This window comes from Hylaeus volcanicus, chromosome 4 (genome assembly GCF_026283585.1).
Source record: "Hylaeus volcanicus isolate JK05 chromosome 4, UHH_iyHylVolc1.0_haploid, whole genome shotgun sequence".
NCBI classification, from domain to species: domain Eukaryota; kingdom Metazoa; phylum Arthropoda; class Insecta; order Hymenoptera; family Colletidae; genus Hylaeus; species Hylaeus volcanicus.
In genome coordinates this window covers 27,343,807-27,362,818 of record NC_071979.1, presented here as the reverse complement: position 1 = coordinate 27,362,818, position 19,012 = coordinate 27,343,807, and the positions used below count along the sequence as shown (strand labels likewise).

Sequence of the window (19,012 nt, the reverse complement as noted above, 5' to 3'; positions counted from 1 at the left end):
ATGGTTTCTTCCAGTGGCACATTGTGCTATAGACAAAAATGATGGTTCTCTAGAGTCTCGAACGCTGGAGTCTCAAAGACGAATATTTCAAAAAATGTTTATTTTTTATCTGTTTCATTTGTTATTTATTTATAAAATACAAAGAAAAAGTCCGTTCTTTTGAAATACTTTGTTGATATAAGCAAATATTCACATCGTTCAATTGAGTATGTAATTGAAACTCGACGAAATAAAATCAACAGTAATTCCGAAAGTTCCAAAACGTATACATATAAAAATGACAGAATCTATATCAATTACTATTTTGTGCTATCGTTCAGCGCAAGATAAAGCTGTAAACAAAACCACGTGACTTATGATAAGACCAAAACTCCGGAGTGTTGTCTTTTAAGTAAATACAGATTCAATTGAAATTGTATAAGCTACTGTGTATAATAGTTAGAGTTCTGTAATAAAAATGACAATAATAAAATATGTAAAGATATAAACAAAAAAAATAATGAAATTAAAAATATTTTGGTCCACCGTGAATCAACTTCATGATACATTCCTGACTAGACGTCGTATCAACATGGCGGACCAATGGAAACTTGGTCACATGACAAATGCGTTTACGTTCGACTACCTCCTCGTCCAATAGAATCTAATTACAAGAAAACCCTCATCAACGCGAACCAATGAGATTCCGACATTTTGAATCCATTCTCTTATGTTGTTCCATTCCTTCCCTTTAGGTTGTTCAGACAATAGATTGTGTTATTACATATAGAAACACGCAAATGTCTGAAACATGTGCAAATTTTTCCATTTCTTAACCTATTAAAATTTGTAAACCACGTTTAAGATCAGTGTTTATAATTCTTGTAATAGTTTATTTCTACGAAATATTATAAATGACATACTTCATAATTGTACTGTGAGTGTAAAATAAGTTAGGTTATCCATTCAAATTCAAATTGTTAAGAGACGAAAAACATTGACGATGAAGTCCGATGAAATTATATGGCAACGTGTACCGAATAATGTCGCAAGCAGAATGATAGGTCAGTCTTTAATACATAAATTAATACCATGTAGAAAGGTACAACGAAGGACCAAGGCAATGAATACAGCAATAAAACATGCTCAGAAATTGAAAACCTACAGTACATATATTAAAATGAAGACTTCTGTACTAAGAGATTTATCAGAAGATAGCGATACAGATGACAATATTAGTTTCACAGAGGATGACTACAGTATTTTGTATCAATCCGATTTATCTTTTAAAGACTATATGACAAGGAGGTCTATAGGAAATGTGGACTACTCCAATGCAGCAGAAATGGGTGTTGAAGAAAATAATGTTGTTTCTAACATGGTAAATGGAAATAAAAATACCAAAAAGCCAAAGAATAAGAAATCTTCCAGACTTGTGAAATTAGGTTGGCATAAAGTTGTTAGGAAAAAGAATACAAGCATTTCTCCTTCTGACAAAACATATAGTGATACATGTTCACCTAATAGTTCAGTTTATTCTCAAAGAGTCAGTAGACAAAGAGATGAGCATGACAATTTAAATGAATCTAATAATAATGAATCCTCTGCAACTTGTATCAAGAAAGATACTCCAATCCAAAAGAGTAAAGTATTGAGGAATAAAAAAAAGCATGACTCAGAGAAAAGTATAGACTTACATATTAAGACAACAGATTCCAATCAGGTAGAATGCAGTACTACTACTCCAAGAAAAAGAAGAAGAAACATTAAGTCTGTGGGAGAAACAAATTCTATAACAAATGATATCAATACAGGATTTCAATCAGAAGAAGGATGTGCAGCAGGAAAAAATATAAAAGAAAATTTGATACCTCTAGAGATCAATGATAATGTAGTTCAAGAGAATAACAAACCTTTGACAAATGCAGAAATGCACTCAGATCAGAATCATTCTGATTGTCCTGATCAACTTTCAATAAATCAAGAAAACAAAAATGACAAAAGTTATCAAATTCAATCTTTGCATATTGGCAGCACAAATCAACCAAAAGATTCAGGTATAGAAGAAGATACAGAAGAAGAATTTCCAGAAAACAAAATGTGTATGGAAATAAAAAAAGATACACAAGAAACTTGCCAAAGTATGCAAATTACCTCTTCTATTGTGGATGTTCAAAGTAACTCTGAGGTAGAAACAAGCTTGACAATCTGTGATGATAAACAGATTGATCATACATCAGATAATCATGATTTATCAGAGAAAATGGTGATTGATGATCATAATGATTCAAATGAAACTATAATCGATAGTCATAATACATCCGATAAAATAGTATCCAGTACACATGATGCATTGAATGAAATGATATCAGATAGTCGCGATACACCAAAGAAAATGGAACTTGATAGTCATGATACATCAAATGAAATGATATCTAATAGTCAGAATACATTAGATGAAACAATATCAAATGGTCAGGATACATCAGATATAGAGATACCCAGTGATCATAATACATCAGATGAAATTGATATTCAAGACACAACATTATCTACACCTAAAAATGTAAAAAATAGCAAAGAGAATCAGGACAATCTACAAAGACAGAGACTGCAACCCAAAGTTACTCATTCAGAGATCATTAAGAAGAGGTACAGAATCATTTCATGCAATGAATCATTACCAAATGATTGTACAGATACAGAATTAAACATGATATATGATAGCGACGAGGAAATGTTGAAATCTGTGGAAGCAGGTGAAAACATCGATGATAGTATGTCTCCCGTTACCGAACGACGTTTGCAGCAATTGAGGAGATTAAATTTGACTATCGATAGCGAGTCTAGTGAGGATGATGATACTTACAGTAACACAGAAAATATGAGAGACAAGTTACTGAAACGATCTGAAGCATCCTCAAGTTCATCAAGCAATGAAAACGAAAATGTAGATTTCAATAGCACAAAATTGACACAATATAAGAAACCAAAGGAGAGCAATAATTATAAAGATAAAAAACATAGAAAGGAAACATATGCATCGCGAATTAAAACACATGAAAATTGTGTAAAAAGGAAAAACTCGTTTAATAACAAAGAATCTGATCTATCCTTAAAACTTTCAGATACTGATGACAATTTTTCCAAGCATACACATACGAGTTCTCCTAAAAAAGATTTGCATACAACATTCAATCATAGTCAGAATACTTCAGAAAAGTCTTCAAAGAGGATTACAAGTTGCCCAGATAATAAAAGCAGCAGTTCTGAACAATGTTCGAAAATCAAAGACAAATCGTTTTTGGATAATGACGAAAACGATCGAAATTTAGAAATTGAGAAAACTGTGGTTGAATGTTCAGCAATGCGCAGTAGACCATGCAATGTAAAAAATAAAAATTCTTTTTAATTTCAGCCATGCTATTTTATAGCTTCCAGTCTTTTCTGATGTTTCTTCTTTTTCACAGATAGAGGAATTCATAAAAGAGGAAAACTTAGTCAATGAAATAGGCGTACCTTCTTTTGTATTTAAAGATATACATGAAGATGATATCTTTCTCTTAGACATTCCATCTATGGTAAGTTGCATATGATATACATTTTCTTACAAAGTTACTGGAATTACAGCATAGTAGTGCATTACATACAGGTGGTTGACACACAATTGATAGGAAAGAAAATAGTCTTAACAGAAAAAAAATTAAAGCTTGGAAACCACAAGTACAAAATCACATTGAAAGATGTAGATCACTTATCCTGTGTCTTTAGTACTGGTAAATCTCGAAAGCCCTATAAAACAGGTATATACTTCAAAAATTAATGAGTTCATTTTAAATTAACATTCTTTTTGGCACATAAAATTTACTTAATTCTTTTTTCTTAGTTAATATCAAACCAGTGACGAGAATCGTGGCACGCCAAAAGATATTTGAAGAGCCAGTCTTGAAATCAAATCAATGTACAAACGACGTAGTAAACTATATCGAAGACATCAGCGCAAGTGAAGCTAATACAGTTTCTATAAAGAAACATCATAAGAGCAAGCATAACCTTTCGTTAAAAAGAAAGCGATTGAAAATGATTGAATAAAATATACATGTGAAGCAACAAGACTTAAATTGAGGGACAGATGTGCCATTTACTTTTCAAGTATGTTTATACGAATGACCCCATCCACCTAAACATTTTCAAATAATGCAAACCTATTCAATTTATACGCGATGTTTAAGATACGAACATAAATAATAAAAACCTTCCTATGACATTTGTTTAAAATTTTACATTAGTCGCACAAATACAAGTTTTTTTTTTTTTTAAGTGTAACTTACACGACGTCAGATTAATGTAACGTTTGCGTTAAATTTCCACGCAGAAAGAAGTAGGCAAGAGAATATGAAACCACTTTTTATGTCGAACGATCTTTCGGCGCGAGTAATAGCGAGCTAATGGCTGCGAACATGTAATAAGATTTTTCGATATAAAAAGTGGGTGCACCAATATTTCACCATTGTGTCCAAAAAGTTACACTTCTAACTTCACCCACTTTTTATATCTAAATAATTATTTTCGTTAATTTTGATTGCAAATAATATTCGAAGCAATTTGTACTTTTACAGCCTTGAAAGTTTTTAATCTCTTTCAAGTAAGATTCGAAAATGTCAAATCGTCACGTGCAGTCGACTGGCGACGGTTGTTACCGATTAGTGCCGAAATCAAACGAAAATAAAGTAACCAAGTAACAGCTGTGTCAAGTTAAATTTCGCTGCTGCAGCAAGATAAATGTGTTTTTGATGCTGTAGATCGTCGATAAGTGTTAATCATATTGGTTTTTCATATAATTACACCTTTATTTTATGCAACTTTCAAGGAATACAATTTTCAAAAAATACTTCGTGAGAGTGCTTGTTACGAGATAACGATTGAAAGTAACTGACGAAAAGATAACATTTATATAGAATTGATGCGATTGTCAATTGTAATTACATTTCCTCGCAACCACTACGACAGTGTGTCAGTATATATAAATTGAAATCGATTTTGACCATGGTTACTACTTCAGTTTGATAAATTCGATATTTCATTCCCGAGTGTCTATTAAAGATTTAAATACTATTTTAAAAGTGGTTTAATGCCAATTACGAATATACACAAAATGACTAGTGCAACAGTGAAATTAATAGAAGAAGATGTAGAGAGTGGGGGAAAGGAGCAGGATATGGATGGAATTGAAAATGACTTCGCTTTCAATAACAGCGTTCACAATGCCAATATCAACATACGATTAGGTAATTAATTACTTTCATTAGTTGAATTAAATTTAGCTTTAGAATGATCATAATTAATTTAAAAATCATCTTATTCTTACTGCAAACAATTTGTTCTTTAATTTATATTCCAACTATACATTTTATAGGTTTTCTCCGGAAGGTATACGGCTTGTTGAGCATTCAACTTTTAATGACTGTAATGATAGCTACAATACTTATGTCATTTCAAACTCTTAAAACTTTTATACAAGAAAAGTAAGTACTTCTCAATGATGTTTGCCTTTAACACAGTATGTTCCAATAAAAACATTTATTTTTCAATTATTTTAGCCCTTGGACATTAATTTTGTCATTTCTCATGACTATGGGAACTCTGATCGTTTTGTTTGTAAAAAGAAGAGATCACCCAGTCAACTTGTTACTGTTGACTTTATTTGTAAGTATAGTGCTGTCTTTTAAGAATTCTTTTATTGATATAAAACTATAAATAATTTATGATTTTAATACAGACATTGTCAAAAGCCTATACCATTGGAATACTGGTGTCAATGTATGATGTTACCACAGTTGTGCAAGCACTATTCATAACATTAACAGTTACGGCAGGATTGACAGTCTACACATTTCAGAGCAAGAAAGAGCTATCATTCTCAACTTCTGGGTATATTTCTACTCCTCTTTTCTTATTATTTTAATATTTATCACGATTTTGAAAATCTGATGTTCTACTTATAGATTGTTCATTGGCCTTTGGATCTTATTGCTGGGTGGTATAATGCAAATATTCCTCCAAAGTACAATGTTGGAATTGACATTGGGAATTGCTGGAGCAATAATAATGTCTATGTTTATCGTTTTTGATACCCGCTTGATAATGCATACTCTCTCTCCAGAAGAGTATATATTGGCCACTATCAATATTTACCTTGATGTAGTTAATTTGTTCGTGTACATTTTACGAATACTTGCAGTTTCAAAACAATAGACTTTAATTTTTATACTTATCTTTGTTTCTATCGCTATATGTTACTTCGATTATCTGAATGCAAAATTTTCGATATGAAATTTTGTTTAACTTGAGCTTTAAGGATCTAGCACGTTGTGTTAAACTATCAAAGATCAAACACGGATTTCAATGTTATTTTTATTGAAATACATAAATGAAATAGTCTAAATTTACGAAGTTTCCATGGCTGCTGTCGTATCTTCTGTGTATTTTCCTTTGTCCTTGCCCAATGCTGCAAGTCTGCCTTTACTTCTTCTGTCAATAATCTTCTTGCGATCTTTGTCCATCTTCAACTTTACAATAACAGTCTATAAAAAATAAATACTATTAGAAGACAGTTGGAACACATTGTAACAATAAATAACAGAGTAGTAATATCAGTGCCAATTTCTCTGCATCAAAGAGACTAAGTTAGACAAATTCATTAATCTACAGGAAAACCCTGAGGATTTCTGGCATTATCTAACCGTGTGTCTCTATCTACGTGAATGGTTTAGATCATCATTAAAATTAACGTAAAATTAACGTCATGTTCGAGTCGTAAAGGGTTGATCAATTAGATTTATAGAATAAGGAAAAAAGTGCTTCTTACCTTGGATGGATCAATACCAACATACACATTAGCACTGTTAGCCTTCTCACGTTGTATTCTTTCAATGTAAATGACGAATTTCTTTCTGTATACTTGGACAACTTTGCCTACTTGTTGACCCTTGTAGTGACCACGAACAACCTTCAAAAAGAAAACCAATTTAAAGAACGATTCTACGAACACTATCTTTCACGATTGTTTGCGAAAGTAAATTAATTACCTGGACTTCGTCCTCCTTGCGAATAGGCATCGAACGAACATTGTATTTCAAACGAAGTTCTTTAGAAAGAGGAGCTGACATAAGCCTCCTACGAATATGTGAGGGCGCCGTGAAGTGCCTTTTTCGGTTTTTTCTCCGCGAGGAGGTGACAAGACGGTTAAATTTCATCGTTGCTGGTTACCTATATCAACAAATGTACACATTAATATAATTTAGAGTCAACAATAGCAAGACACTTTTTTGATACACGACAGCCACCTCACGTGGCTCTTTCACACACAAACACAAAACAGGTTAACTCATTGTTACTAAAAAATATTATTATTATTCATATTTTAACACGAAAAAGATATATTCATTAGGATATCAGAGGATGAGTAAGATAATTCTAATACAAAATACGCATTGGAAATTGCTTATTTAAGCTCGATTCCAACCGATTCGGATTTCAACAAACTCACCGTTGACTGTCGGTACCGCAGTTACAACCGGAAGAGCATTTAGGCTGACATACTAGCGCCGGAAAGACAAACTTTCATATCGAATCGTTCCATTGGATGGTGAAGTTGGATGTAAACAGAGCGTGATAAAATTCCAATAGTCCTCTACGTCGATACGACGATCTCCATTACTTATTTTAATATATTTTTTTTATTATTAAGATTGTATAGCTAAATAAAATTATAATTTGTTCGTTATTATTTATATGTACACATACAGTGATTGACTCATTTTCATTGGTCGATCTCATATCAGTCTTGATATAGTTGTTTCATGTTTACCCTAGATTTGTCTAGTTATCTACTTTGAAATCTTTTAGGAATAGGGAATTTTAGTTGACGAATCGTTCTCTTCCTTGACACGGCAACAACGTAATTGTAATTGTGTTCCGAGCTTGTGTCACTCGTGAATAGTGGACGATTGTATCGTTTCGGAATCGCGGAATTACCGTTTCCAAGGTCTTGTAAAAATATCGTAATTATGGGGCTATTAATCTTACGGAAATATTCACCATGCCGTAAAAATCGAGTAAGTACACAGTCGACCAGTGTACGCGTCGTTTCATCGAGGTAAATATTTTGTTTATACTTGATGTTGAAAGACAGTCGTCGCGATATGGAACACTACGAGTATCTTGGTAGAGTTCCTCCTATTTAATCCGTTACTCGTCCCAAATACTACGCTGCGTCTCATTTATATCTCGCGACGATTAAATCGAGCGGTATTTTTCTATTTTCTTGTTCGTTTTGTGTGTCTATCATATGATTAAATATTTGTAGCGCGTTTCAATGATCCCTATTTAAAACTTCCGTGCACTATCCGAGTCGACGTAAAGCGCATCGACAATTGTGGACAATTGTCATTTTACGCGTAGGATACCCGCATATACATATAAGCATATAAACGCGTCTATACCCTGATATATCGACCCGTGCAAACGTATATTGGCTTAATAAATGTGATTTGCCATGAGTCGATCGCATAAATAGAAAACTCGGTTCTAGTTGAAGAGGACACTGGGAGGAGGGAGTGATGAACGTCGACTAGGTTTCCGTAAAGTAGAACTGGACGGAAATTCCCGACTAGATAATAAATGTTGAATGCGGATTAAAAAAAACTTTTGATTCATTATTCGTTTAAAATTGAAACTAGAATCTGAATGCAATAATATCAATATTACGAAAATTGTCATAGATTTTTTTTTTAATTTATGAGCTTGTCAATCACTCAAATGAATTATTAGTGTTAAGATATCAGTACTAATAACATTGATGAAAAAAGGGTTGTACGAAAAAAGGGTTGAATGTCTCAAAAAATAAGTTCATTGACATTTCACAAAAGATCGCAAATTTATTGTCCCTTTGTTTTTAAAAAAACGATCGAAGATAAAATGCAGACATAATACACGCATGGAACATTTTGTTTATGCGTAGGTCGGTAGAACAACAGGCAGGTTGATCTCTTAGAAAAGGATTCGTTCTACAAGAAGTTTTTGGCAGACACCTCTTTTACGGATAATTCTTTAACAGTATTCAAAATTCATGCATCGGAATACAATCTAACGGAAGCAATCAATAAATAAGCTGTTCCCTTTTTCGAGCCTATATCGCGGAAAGAAAACAACTGACGAATCACAAAATGGGTTCTACTAGGCAAGATAGATCGCTAGGTAGTGGAATATCTCTGCCACAATGGATGAAGGGAAAAATTGACAATAGGTACGTATTCTTCTGAATCTTTATAAATCATCGATAATCTTCGTAAAACTAGCGTTTGTATAGCGTCAACAAATACAAAGTAACCGACCAAATAACGCTGAAATCATAACATCGATGTTACGACTATTACCGTTAGATGTCGTGCAAACGCCATTTTATGATGACGCTACGTATCGATGCTGTAACTCTTAATCGATGTATATGTATATAAATATAATATCTCTATCAATAAGTAGATACACAGATGTGTTTATGCGCGATAGCGACAGCTATTGCCTACGGCGATAACGATATAATCACACCAAACATAAAGATTACTATGACGTATCCGTACGTTTTACTTCCTGCTTATTTCCATGTATTCGCATAAATATCTGCTATCTACTGGAACGAATTTACCTAATTACATTCGAAGGTGCCTCGAGCCCGTAAAACAATTAGTTTGTCGATCGAAACAATATATTTTTGTCTTCGAAACACTCTATTGCGAGATCGAGTTGTTTCATTTTTCTTCGATGTATTCTCGAGCGGGTGAGAATATTTGCAGGCGGAATTTGGCCAACACGATTGGACAGCTCGTTGCACGAGCATTGCGGCCGCTATTCTTAGATCTTGGACTCATGATCGTTCACGAATTCGCCCTCGTGGTTCTGCTGTGTCGCACAGTCTTCGTTTTCGCTCTTTCTTTACTCGCCTTTACAGTATTATGTATATATATATATACATATATACCGATGTGGAAAACTCGGATCGAGTAACGTTTTTTTTTCTGCGTTCGCTCGGGCGCATGACGTACGCTATCACGCGCGTGCAGAGCAAATCGAGTTTATTGCAAATTTCGTGGGTGATTCGCTAATAATCGAACGTGTAACACGTCGAATTACGTTGCTCGAATAACATCGTTGGCACTTGTTTGGTACCTAGATCTGGAACACAGACACGCGCTTTGTGAAGGGTAAGGTACGGATAACTCAGGAAAACTGTCCATCTGTTTACTGTACTCCTTCTCGGTCCGTATGTTCGAGTTAAAACACAATGAAAGTTTCTGTTGTACACGCGTAAAACATTTATTTGTTTAAAGATACATTCTTGAGATCAAATCTGAAAGTTTGAAGATTGATGTGTCATGTTCTTAACGTGATTGCTTTTTGTTTTGCATAGATTCGATTTCGATGAGAGTACGTTCAGCCCGCCGTCTCACGACGACAGTTTTTTCTACATACGATATCCGAAGACTCAGAGTCGCCTATCGGGAGTGCCAGAGTATCGACCGATTGACCAGGTTTTCAGCGAGCAGAGCATCTCGTCGTCGACGAGCAATGTGAAACCAGAGCAACAATTAGCATCAGACGTGAAGAAGAATCAGGAAATCGACTTCAGCAAGCACCCTTTGCCGTGTCAACCGTTTATACCTACTACAACAGCGAGCAAAGGTGCCTATGAAGAACATTTTACCTAAATTAAACGAGGACAATTCTATTCGATATTAAAACTCTTATAAATTTCATTAATCTACGTCTAATTATATAATCGTGATAGTTAAGTATTTCATTTCTGATTTCAGAATTTAAGCAAAATTCGAAAATCGTAGTCGCAAAAGCAAAGTCTCAAGGGGTGGACGATGGATTTCACAGTGGGCCAGCACTTTGCGGAAAATCGATCGTTCACGTAGCCAATCAGATGATGTCCAACAAATTCCAGAAGACGTTCACGGCCGAAACGGCCGAGGTTCCACCGAGGAAAGGCAGCAAATCTTTGCCAGCCACTCCGATAGCTTCACCTAGCGTGAGTCCAGACAGTTCGCCTAAAGCTCGTCGACGATCGAATCGCTACTTCACGGGCCCTTTTCTTCCCGATCGAGAAAAATATCAAGGCGGCTGGATCTTGGCGAGTATACTGGGACAGTCCAGAGAAATCGTACCTGCAAAAATCGACGAAGAAGACGAGACTGGCTTGGACGCGCTAGCTCCGCCACCCAGGTCGCTGAGTCGAAAGAAATCTATATCCTCGCAGAATCTTACCTACGTGGGGACCGAAGAAAGGTCTAATGAAAAATCGGCGATCTACTCGAATGTATTCCAAGCAAAACCATCGGAGTTAAGAGAAATGAATTTCTGGTCGCCAACGTCCATGTGAAGCGTATTCTTCTTTATGTTCTAATCGTTAAGCGTTTCTTCCTTTCTAGAGAAAAAGCTCGAAAGTTCGTTCGCGAGGCAAACCATCGTGTCTTCGCGAGATAAACGTTATACAACGAGAAACGAAGCTTTCTGTATTATTCTGTACCCGACGGATTTGTGCCGGAGATGGGTAGAATTTTAATGAAACGATAGATTATGAATAGAAACTCTGTATGATGATATGTTAATAGTATTTATTTGATTGAGTTATTATTTTTATGTAAAATTTTATGATACAATTCTCATCGTAATTTTGATCGAACAAGTATTGGATGAAAAATTGTTTATCTTCTGTACTCAAAATTATTTATCTGGTAAAGCATTGTCTATCTTTGGTATGTGAATGTGTGAGTATTGCAACTGTGTCTCTCGAGCCACACATTTCCGTTTAATTCCCAGCTATTGTAGATATTTTAGTAGCAGCATATTGTTTATCGTCGTGCATACATAGTTGTTACTTAGGGAAATCTCTCATGTGAGAGCCAATTTAGACGCTTTCGACGTTCGTAATCATTGTACTATAGATTAGTAAGGACGATTGCCTTCGTGAACGCCTTTCAAATTTGTAACAGAAGTCTGTTTTTTTTTATTTTACTTTTTTTTAGAGGACATTGGTTACCGCTCTTAGCTAAGTATTTGATTTTATTTAATTTTATGAATGCGAGAGAAGAATATTCTATATAATAAATGTACGTGTTGTTCGTTACGTTTACATGGTATGAGTGGGTAATAGAATGCGTAAAACAGTTAAAAAATGACCAAACGCGTCTCGTAACGCGTCTCAAATTTTGTTCAACGAGAGGCTTACATTGAAATGTGAAAAATCCTAAATTCCGCGTGAGATACGTATGTTTTAGCAGTGCTAGCGTAAACGTTCAGAAGGCAACTACGGCGGCGGAGTAACCAAAAATAAGAGGTATTGCACACTCGTGTACTATATACTTGTGTTAGTTGACATTTTTGCGCTGACGGTTGCTCGTGTGTTGGTTTTTTCAACCCTGGAAAACATAACAGGGATTACGAAAATACAAGCGAACTTATTATCCAGCGATTCTTCGATGCGAGTCAGTACTACAGGTGGGACGTGGAATCTCATATCAGGCTGCATTACGATAAAGGAGTAATTCGATTCGTGTAAAGTTAAGTCTGCAAGTTGATACGATACGCGAGGGGTTGCCAGTATTGCTGACATCACGTAATTATGAGCATACAGTATTGTATGAAATTTTTTAAGGAGTTAATAAATCGGGAGAGCCTTTCAAGCCAAAAGAGTTTTCTCTGTACTAAGAGTTATCTTTTCTACCTCTTTTAGATAGTAAAATTCCCATATAGTACTTTCTTAAAAGTCACGGTCGCTTACTTTGTGAAATAATTCTCCTACGTTTAGTCTATGTCATTTCAAGATTTAAACGCTATATCGTCGCGTCAATTTCGCTCCTTTTATTATATATTGGTCGTGTTGAACAGCCAGCGAATTTTATTTCGCAACTGGCCGGGTCGTTTATTTTTTCGCGTCAGCGAATTTATATACGCGACACCTCGCAGCGCGAAGGAAGTTGGGAGGACAACGCAACGTTCGACGCCCAAAGGCTTGGATTAGGAAACGAAAAAGACGCGGTGTACCAGCTTACCAAAGTATAATGCTTTCCTTCGCCTGCGGCTTACTTATGAAATCACGAAGTTCTTGGCCGTGCCCGTACTGTTACACTTTGCCAATGTCAATTGCGTAATTGCAACCGACCGGCCGATCGTGCTCCCGTTCACTTCTCATTTACGTCCGCTCTCCTTCCTCTCGGTCTTCTCTTCCGATCTAGATCCCGATTCTTCGTTCCGATAGTCAGATAGCTATTTTCCACGAAAATCGAAACGACGAAGTTAAGAAGTTTAGACAATTTTTAAATAACCATTTTGGATGCGTAGCACTGTGTACAGAGACAAAATAGAACATAGTTTTTTTACGGGAACGTTACTGATGATAAAAATAAAAATGTATCGAGTCGTTAGTCGATGTAGCCTGCTCTACCTAGCTTCAAATACAAGGATCTCACACTTTCATTGATTTCTTAATCAGTCTTTTAGATTAAACAAACGACAATTACTATAAGCATTCTACGATACTTATTTCTAACTTTACGTAGGTAAAGAAAATCGGTCGGTCGTTTTTCAAAGACAAGGCCTGCTCCAATAGAATTTCTATTCCGAATTAGTGAAAATTTGAATAATTAGTAAAGAGAACTACAATCAAAGTTCGCTCGTGCGATAATCAGCGAGTAAACAAACACTAATTCGAAATTCACGAATCGATAGTACAACACACCGCAGTGCCTTGTCCAAGCGGTTAGATGGCAATGGTCCTGGCGATGGTTTGACACTATCTGCGATAAAACGATTCGCGATCCTGGTTAGAGCATATTCATCGTGTAATTCTGTACGATGGCTAAACCGTAATTCTATAGCCGGGCTCAATAACGACACGTATCGACCGCAATTCAAGATATACTCGCGTTGAGCAACTGCACGAACTGTCTCCCTGTACTTTGTCTTCTAATTACCGGTATGCGTGTATACATTTAAAAGCTTACAAGCTTACAAAGCAAAGGAAATTCTAACGAGGTAGAGGGCTTGAAGTGCCACGAAACAATAGTTAAACATTTCTAATAATATTTGGAATTGTTGGATGATGATTTTGATTGGAAAAATGTTTATTGGATCGAATAAAAAATTGTACACTTTTTGTTTAATAAATCGAAGGCATTATATGTATAACTATTGCAGTTTTGTTAAAAAATACATTCTGTCTAAGAGCGTCAAGAAGGATCGCAATGCGTGACAATCCTCTCGAGTTTAGGGGTATCGAGTACGCTCCAGTTACATATACGTGACGCAACGTCGGCTCGCCATGAACCGTTTATACAATATGCCTGCCTTTGGTCGACGGACACTCGATACCGAGTAGTTTTCGGGTAAAAAATATTTCAACTTGTCCAGGTAGGGTTGCTAGAGCTCACGTATAAATAGTCAGACGGATTTCCAATATGCATTCAATTCGTTTCTGCACTTTGCTTCTTAACGGTAAAGGAAGGATCTACTCCAACTTCTCATCATGTTCAGGGTAAGTAACAGTATCGTGTGAAACTTGCCCCAAAAAATCACTATTACTATACTGTAATCAAATAAGGGTCGTCAAATAAGACTCTTTAGGAGTTATATCTTGTGAGATGACAGCGTTCAATTTCTAGACTTTACTCAAACAGCTTTTTGCTGTAATTTTTAGAAAATGATAAACAATTGGCTGTCGATTAATATTGAAATTTGCTTTTCAGTTCATGGTCATCTGTGGTTGTTTGCTGGCGGTGGCACAGGCTGGCGTGATCAGCGGAGGTTTGCTCGCAACTGCGCCCGCGGCGTTAGCGGTGCAGTCGGCGGCAGCAGGCCTTCCTCTATCCGCGGCCACGCTCACGCTACCGACTCTATCAGCGTCCAGCTCCAACGTTATTCGGGGTATCGGTAACTTAGGTGCCATTTCAGCCTACTCCAAGAGCATAGTTACGCCATTCAGTAGCGCCAGGGACGCGGACGTGCGCGTTAACAATCCTGGAATCGTGACAGCGACCGCTGTGCCCGCGTCTGTGGTCGCAAATACTGCTCTTGCAGGTACCTGATCGCAAGGTGCCGCCCACGCACAGTCGTCGGAACAAATATAGCTATCTCGTAAAATCTATAGGCTACTGCAGTCGAAACTTATTCGAGAAGATTGCCATATTTGTTTCATCGACTACACTTTAACCTCCGTTCTTCGCCCTATTTTATCATCAAGTACCGATTTGCTACATTGCTGCTGCATAGTGGCACCACCACTCGTCGACGTTAGACGATAACCTCAACTTCAGTCGAGGGCGTCGAAAACATTAGACGCTTGGCAATCGCTTGCCGACACGCTTCTCTCATCTTTCCTTCTGTCATTCTACTTCACCGATCTGTTCTCTACGGCAACACAACAACAACATTCACAACTACAATCAACAACTACGCGTAGTCGTATGAATAGCAATCATAGTATAGGTTAGTCGAATATAACGGCCGTTGTTTAACAATGTGATAACTACGCAGACTAACGATTCTATTATTTAGTCCTTCTTTAGATCTCGTTCATTCGCAACATCCCCGATGCTCCACGGATATTTACGACAACTCTGTAATGCTTCAGGTCCAGTGACCGCCGCTCTTGGGCCCACGCTTCTCGCCCCTGGACTGACCACTGCCCTCGCAGCTGGAACTGGAATCACCACTGGCTTAGCGCCTATAGGACTTAACGGTTTGGCCTTGAACGGCTTGGGAGCGCTAAAGGTTATCTAAAGGCCACGCTAGAACGACCATGGATCGTTGAAGGTCAGGCGGAAGCTTGATCCTTCGGCTCTGTCAACTACGCGTTTACGTTCGTGACGACGACGAATCGTTGTCGCGACGCAAACGATCTACATGTCACAAGATGTAATAATCGTAAATCGAATAAACGTAAAATCGTTACGATACTATCTGTCCGTTCATTTCGAAAGCACCTATAGTGGAAGTAGCATACCGTATTTTCTAGTATTATATCGTGCTACGCTCTATTATTTGCAACAGAACATTGTAATGTAACGCGAGCATTCGCTTAGTCTGGCGGATTACCGAGCGACGAACTGGTCTGTCGGTTTTTTGACGAACCTCTTTGATCGTCTACTTTTCACCGAACCGAGTAGGAAGCATCGAGAGAGAATTCAGCCGAGAGTTCGAAGCGAGCATTCGTGATTCCAAAAACGACCCTTGTAATGTAACGTTGGTGTCGAACCGTAAAATTCGTGCCGAGCAGTTACGTTACAGCGTTCTGTTGCAAGTCAGTCGCCGGCTTTAGGCTGTACGATTCCGTACAACGATATTTGTACAATTTCCAAGGGACTCGTAGATATAGGAATAGAGACAATAAACGCTTCTATACACGTTCAGTGTTGTATACTGTATTTAATAAATAGAATCATAGACAGATTACATTAAAAGTACAGCGTTGTACAAAAGGTTGTCGCGTCCAGATAGAAGTGCAACGATGATCCATTGAGAGAGCCGTTTACCAGGAGTAGGAGACGCCGATGGGGCTGCTGTAGGCCATGTGGGATACAGCTACGGCTGGGGAGTATGCGACGCCGAGGAGTTGGTTCGAGTGGGCTATGGGGGCAGCGAGGGGTGCAGCGTGTGCAGCGTACGCCAATGGGGCAGCATGAGCAGCGTACGCCACTGGAGCAGCATGAGCATACTGCGCGTAGATAGCTGGGTTCGTCACACGGATGTCGGATTTGCTGCTAGTCGAGAAAGGTGTCGCAATTGTCTTCGACTGGGTCGCGATTTGAGCCAGATTTCCACTGCTGCGGAGTATATTGTCTGACGTCGATGTCAACGCTCCTGTTGTCAAGGTGTATTGTCCTGCATACGGGGCCAATAAGCCAGCGTTGCTCACTGCCAGAGCGCAGGCGAGGATCATGATCTGTACAAAAATGGGAGATTTTGTTAATGTAGTAGGCTTTGAATTTTTTGAAGATAGAGTTACTTTTAAATATTTAGAGATCCTCTATACTTTGAAAGTCATATAATAGGTTGGTTAGGCAAGATACCAGAAGACACATGTGCTCCAATGTGTGCCAACGTAAGCCAACACACGAGCACATGTGCCTTCGATTGTCTAAGCTCTTTGGTCTGAACGCTACACGATATATTGGTAAATATTCTTCTAATACGATTATTTTTCACGTGTGAACATAAAAGGCTTAAAATAATAGAATATTATCTCAGCGATCGTACTCGATGTACGGATCTACATCCGATATGTAACTAATGATTTTGGTAATGTAATATATACCTTGAAGAACATTGTGGAGCTGGAGACTGAAGATCGGTTGATACTTCGAGAAATGTGTGGAAGCAAATGCGTGTCGATGGTTTCGTAGCCGAAATCTTATATACCCCGCAGGACATACTGGCCAGCCACGAGTTGGAATCAGGTGGGGCACAAGGGCGTGTTTCGAACGAGTGTCGAAAAACTTTCGCTGTAGGATACACGCGCAATACTTTCTGTACTTTTCAGTGCCACGCCCGGCCCTCTTCTTTTTTTTTTCCCCTCGACCAACAAAATCGCCGACTTTTATATCCCCTTCGACCTTGGGCTAACAATTCAAAATCATTCGAGTGACCGTCTCACGACGTGGCAAAAAATGACCGTGATCCATTTTCGCCATCCTTTTACCCTCTTACCAAATTCCTGGCTGGAATATCGATGCTAACGATATCGTGACATTCGAACAGCCATTCCCTTTTCGAGAGGCTTCATTTATCTCTATACTAAGTCCTTTGTACCGCCATACATGGCATGAAATTACGTTTAACTCAATTATACGTGACCTCTGGCCCACGGTCTCGTTTACATTGAGATACATATTTTGTTTATCCTTTTGCACAGACCGTGAGACGTGGGAACGATTGAGCGATTCATAAGACAGATCTTGTGTGATTTTTACTGTAACTTTTTCAATAATAACGATCGCTATACTTTTGTTAACTATGAGTTAGCAGCATCAAATAGGTTAGACTAATTATAATTATAAGTATCTGTTCTATTGCGTATTGTTACAGCAAATCTATTACATGTACTGTTATGATTGTATAATGTATGTATGCTTAATTCATAATGTTATTAAATCTATTGTATAGTATTATGTTGTACATTTTTATTATACCATTCAAACATTATTATTCTAGGGTATTATATATTTTATATATTATACATATAGAAATTATTTGCGTGACATAGCGCCTCAACGGGGCATGCGACGCTATAACAATCTAGCGGTCAATGGGTCGAACTAAATCCAGATTGAATGCAGGCTACCTGTATGCGAACAATGAATTTAATCTAATTTTTTACATATATACACGCAATTTTACATCATGACAGGCATATTGTTCATTAATTAGACTTTCAGCTTTCATTTGATGGGCATGAACTGGTCCAATATACGTTTTATCCGCGAAAAAACAGACAAATAATGTGCATGTACATATTGGCTTAGAATCAAGTTTATTTGAAGCTATTAAAGGAAGTAGAGATCAAGGAATATTTTCCTAGCTGAATTATAACATCATAATGGCTGTAATATAGTCGGAAAATCATTATTGAACGAAATATACAATATTTATTAAAATTATTATTTTTCGATGTAATCGCCATCTGGTGGTCAATGCCCGAACTAATTTCGGAGTTTGGTCAGCGCCTCTATCGGTAAAACGCTCAAGTTTGTCCTACTCTAAATGTTAGATGGCCCCATTTGTTTATTTAAAAAAAAAAAGAATTCAGTGGTTAAAAAATGATTCTCATTCATATTTTAGTATTACAATGCTTGTCCATAAATTTTTTATTGGATATAAAGCTTTTTTTAAAAAATTAACAAATGGCGCCATCTAGCATTTACAGTGGGAACTAATCGAGGATAAACTTGGGCGTTTTACCGATAGAGGCGCTGAC

General features: G+C 37.0%; 6 protein-coding genes and 1 long non-coding RNA gene across 11 annotated transcripts; 4 read left to right on the top strand and 3 right to left on the bottom strand.

Annotated features, from left to right (window-relative positions):
- Positions 1-767: 767 nt before the first annotated feature.
- Positions 768-4,738, top strand: LOC128875028 (dentin sialophosphoprotein-like). 2 transcript variants are annotated; one of them, XR_008456733.1, is made up of 5 exons: positions 768-3,367; positions 3,450-3,560; positions 3,632-3,782; positions 3,866-4,131; positions 4,599-4,738. XR_008456733.1 is itself a non-coding variant. In XM_054120318.1 (4 exons), exons 1-4 carry the CDS (start codon positions 983-985, stop codon positions 4,069-4,071), a joined length of 2,853 nt encoding a protein of 950 aa, XP_053976293.1. In that variant the 5' UTR covers positions 768-982; the 3' UTR covers positions 4,072-4,246. The 2 variants fall into 2 exon arrangements, 1 of the variants encoding a protein (XP_053976293.1); XM_054120318.1 differs by lacking the exon at positions 4,599-4,738 and having other exon boundaries at positions 3,866-4,246.
- LOC128875033 (protein lifeguard 4-like) lies at positions 4,708-6,428 on the top strand. Its single transcript, XM_054120342.1, has 5 exons — positions 4,708-5,267; positions 5,396-5,504; positions 5,580-5,685; positions 5,759-5,910; positions 5,985-6,428. Exons 1-5 carry the CDS (start codon positions 5,111-5,113, stop codon positions 6,232-6,234), a joined length of 774 nt encoding a protein of 257 aa, XP_053976317.1. The 5' UTR covers positions 4,708-5,110; the 3' UTR covers positions 6,235-6,428.
- On the bottom strand, positions 6,376-7,670 carry LOC128875036 (60S ribosomal protein L26). Its single transcript, XM_054120347.1, has 4 exons — positions 7,529-7,670; positions 7,068-7,248; positions 6,848-6,988; positions 6,376-6,563 (listed from the first exon to the last, which is right to left on the bottom strand). Exons 2-4 carry the CDS (start codon positions 7,233-7,235, stop codon positions 6,426-6,428), a joined length of 447 nt encoding a protein of 148 aa, XP_053976322.1. The 5' UTR covers positions 7,236-7,248; positions 7,529-7,670; the 3' UTR covers positions 6,376-6,425.
- Positions 7,671-7,821: 151 nt separating this feature from the next.
- On the top strand, positions 7,822-12,734 carry LOC128875032 (uncharacterized). 2 transcript variants are annotated; one of them, XM_054120340.1, is made up of 4 exons: positions 7,822-8,096; positions 9,002-9,286; positions 10,448-10,719; positions 10,851-12,734. In XM_054120340.1, exons 2-4 carry the CDS (start codon positions 9,207-9,209, stop codon positions 11,420-11,422), a joined length of 924 nt encoding a protein of 307 aa, XP_053976315.1. In that variant the 5' UTR covers positions 7,822-8,096; positions 9,002-9,206; the 3' UTR covers positions 11,423-12,734. The 2 variants fall into 2 exon arrangements, with proteins under 2 accessions (XP_053976315.1, XP_053976316.1); XM_054120341.1 differs by having other exon boundaries at positions 7,822-8,137.
- On the bottom strand, positions 12,579-13,821 carry LOC128875037 (uncharacterized). The gene is made up of 2 exons (XR_008456737.1): positions 13,781-13,821; positions 12,579-13,385 (listed from the first exon to the last, which is right to left on the bottom strand). It is a non-coding gene; the product is annotated as an uncharacterized LOC128875037 (long non-coding RNA).
- Positions 13,822-14,285: 464 nt separating this feature from the next.
- Positions 14,286-15,995, top strand: LOC128875035 (cuticle protein 67-like). 2 transcript variants are annotated; one of them, XM_054120344.1, is made up of 4 exons: positions 14,286-14,451; positions 14,542-14,575; positions 14,787-15,117; positions 15,671-15,995. In XM_054120344.1, exons 2-4 carry the CDS (start codon positions 14,567-14,569, stop codon positions 15,817-15,819), a joined length of 489 nt encoding a protein of 162 aa, XP_053976319.1. In that variant the 5' UTR covers positions 14,286-14,451; positions 14,542-14,566; the 3' UTR covers positions 15,820-15,995. The 2 variants fall into 2 exon arrangements, with proteins under 2 accessions (XP_053976319.1, XP_053976320.1); XM_054120345.1 differs by having other exon boundaries at positions 14,435-14,575; positions 14,787-14,964.
- A 454-nt stretch (positions 15,996-16,449) lies between these two features.
- LOC128874866 (pupal cuticle protein C1B-like) lies at positions 16,450-17,884 on the bottom strand. Of its 2 annotated transcripts, XM_054119985.1 has the most exons (3): positions 17,746-17,884; positions 17,354-17,657; positions 16,450-16,981 (listed from the first exon to the last, which is right to left on the bottom strand). In XM_054119985.1, exons 2-3 carry the CDS (start codon positions 17,363-17,365, stop codon positions 16,568-16,570), a joined length of 426 nt encoding a protein of 141 aa, XP_053975960.1. In that variant the 5' UTR covers positions 17,366-17,657; positions 17,746-17,884; the 3' UTR covers positions 16,450-16,567. The 2 variants fall into 2 exon arrangements, with proteins under 2 accessions (XP_053975960.1, XP_053975959.1); XM_054119984.1 differs by having other exon boundaries at positions 17,354-17,877.
- Positions 17,885-19,012: the final 1,128 nt, after the last annotated feature.

Excerpts from the sequence above, each read along its gene's own strand:
- LOC128875028 (XM_054120318.1), top strand. The coding sequence starts at position 983 with ATGAAGTCCGATGAAATTATATGGCAACGTGTACCGAATAATGTCGCA. Across the intron at positions 3,368-3,449 it reads TGCGCAGTAGACCATGCAAT|ATAGAGGAATTCATAAAAGA; the intron begins GTAAAAAATAAA and ends TCTTTTTCACAG. Across the intron at positions 3,561-3,631 it reads TCTTAGACATTCCATCTATG|GTGGTTGACACACAATTGAT; the intron begins GTAAGTTGCATA and ends CATTACATACAG.
- LOC128875033 (XM_054120342.1), top strand. The coding sequence starts at position 5,111 with ATGCCAATTACGAATATACACAAAATGACTAGTGCAACAGTGAAATTA. Across the intron at positions 5,505-5,579 it reads AAAACTTTTATACAAGAAAA|CCCTTGGACATTAATTTTGT; the intron begins GTAAGTACTTCT and ends CAATTATTTTAG. Across the intron at positions 5,686-5,758 it reads TGTTACTGTTGACTTTATTT|ACATTGTCAAAAGCCTATAC; the intron begins GTAAGTATAGTG and ends ATTTTAATACAG.
- LOC128875036 (XM_054120347.1), bottom strand. The coding sequence starts at position 7,235 with ATGAAATTTAACCGTCTTGTCACCTCCTCGCGGAGAAAAAACCGAAAA. Across the intron at positions 6,989-7,067 it reads GCAAGGAGGACGAAGTCCAG|GTTGTTCGTGGTCACTACAA; the intron begins GTAATTAATTTA and ends TTCTTTTTGAAG. Across the intron at positions 6,564-6,847 it reads TTGGTATTGATCCATCCAAG|ACTGTTATTGTAAAGTTGAA; the intron begins GTAAGAAGCACT and ends TATTTTTTATAG.
- LOC128875032 (XM_054120340.1), top strand. The coding sequence starts at position 9,207 with ATGGGTTCTACTAGGCAAGATAGATCGCTAGGTAGTGGAATATCTCTG. Across the intron at positions 9,287-10,447 it reads AAGGGAAAAATTGACAATAG|ATTCGATTTCGATGAGAGTA; the intron begins GTACGTATTCTT and ends TGTTTTGCATAG. Across the intron at positions 10,720-10,850 it reads TACTACAACAGCGAGCAAAG|AATTTAAGCAAAATTCGAAA; the intron begins GTGCCTATGAAG and ends TTCTGATTTCAG.
- LOC128875035 (XM_054120344.1), top strand. Across the intron at positions 15,118-15,670 it reads CGCAAATACTGCTCTTGCAG|GTCCAGTGACCGCCGCTCTT; the intron begins GTACCTGATCGC and ends GTAATGCTTCAG.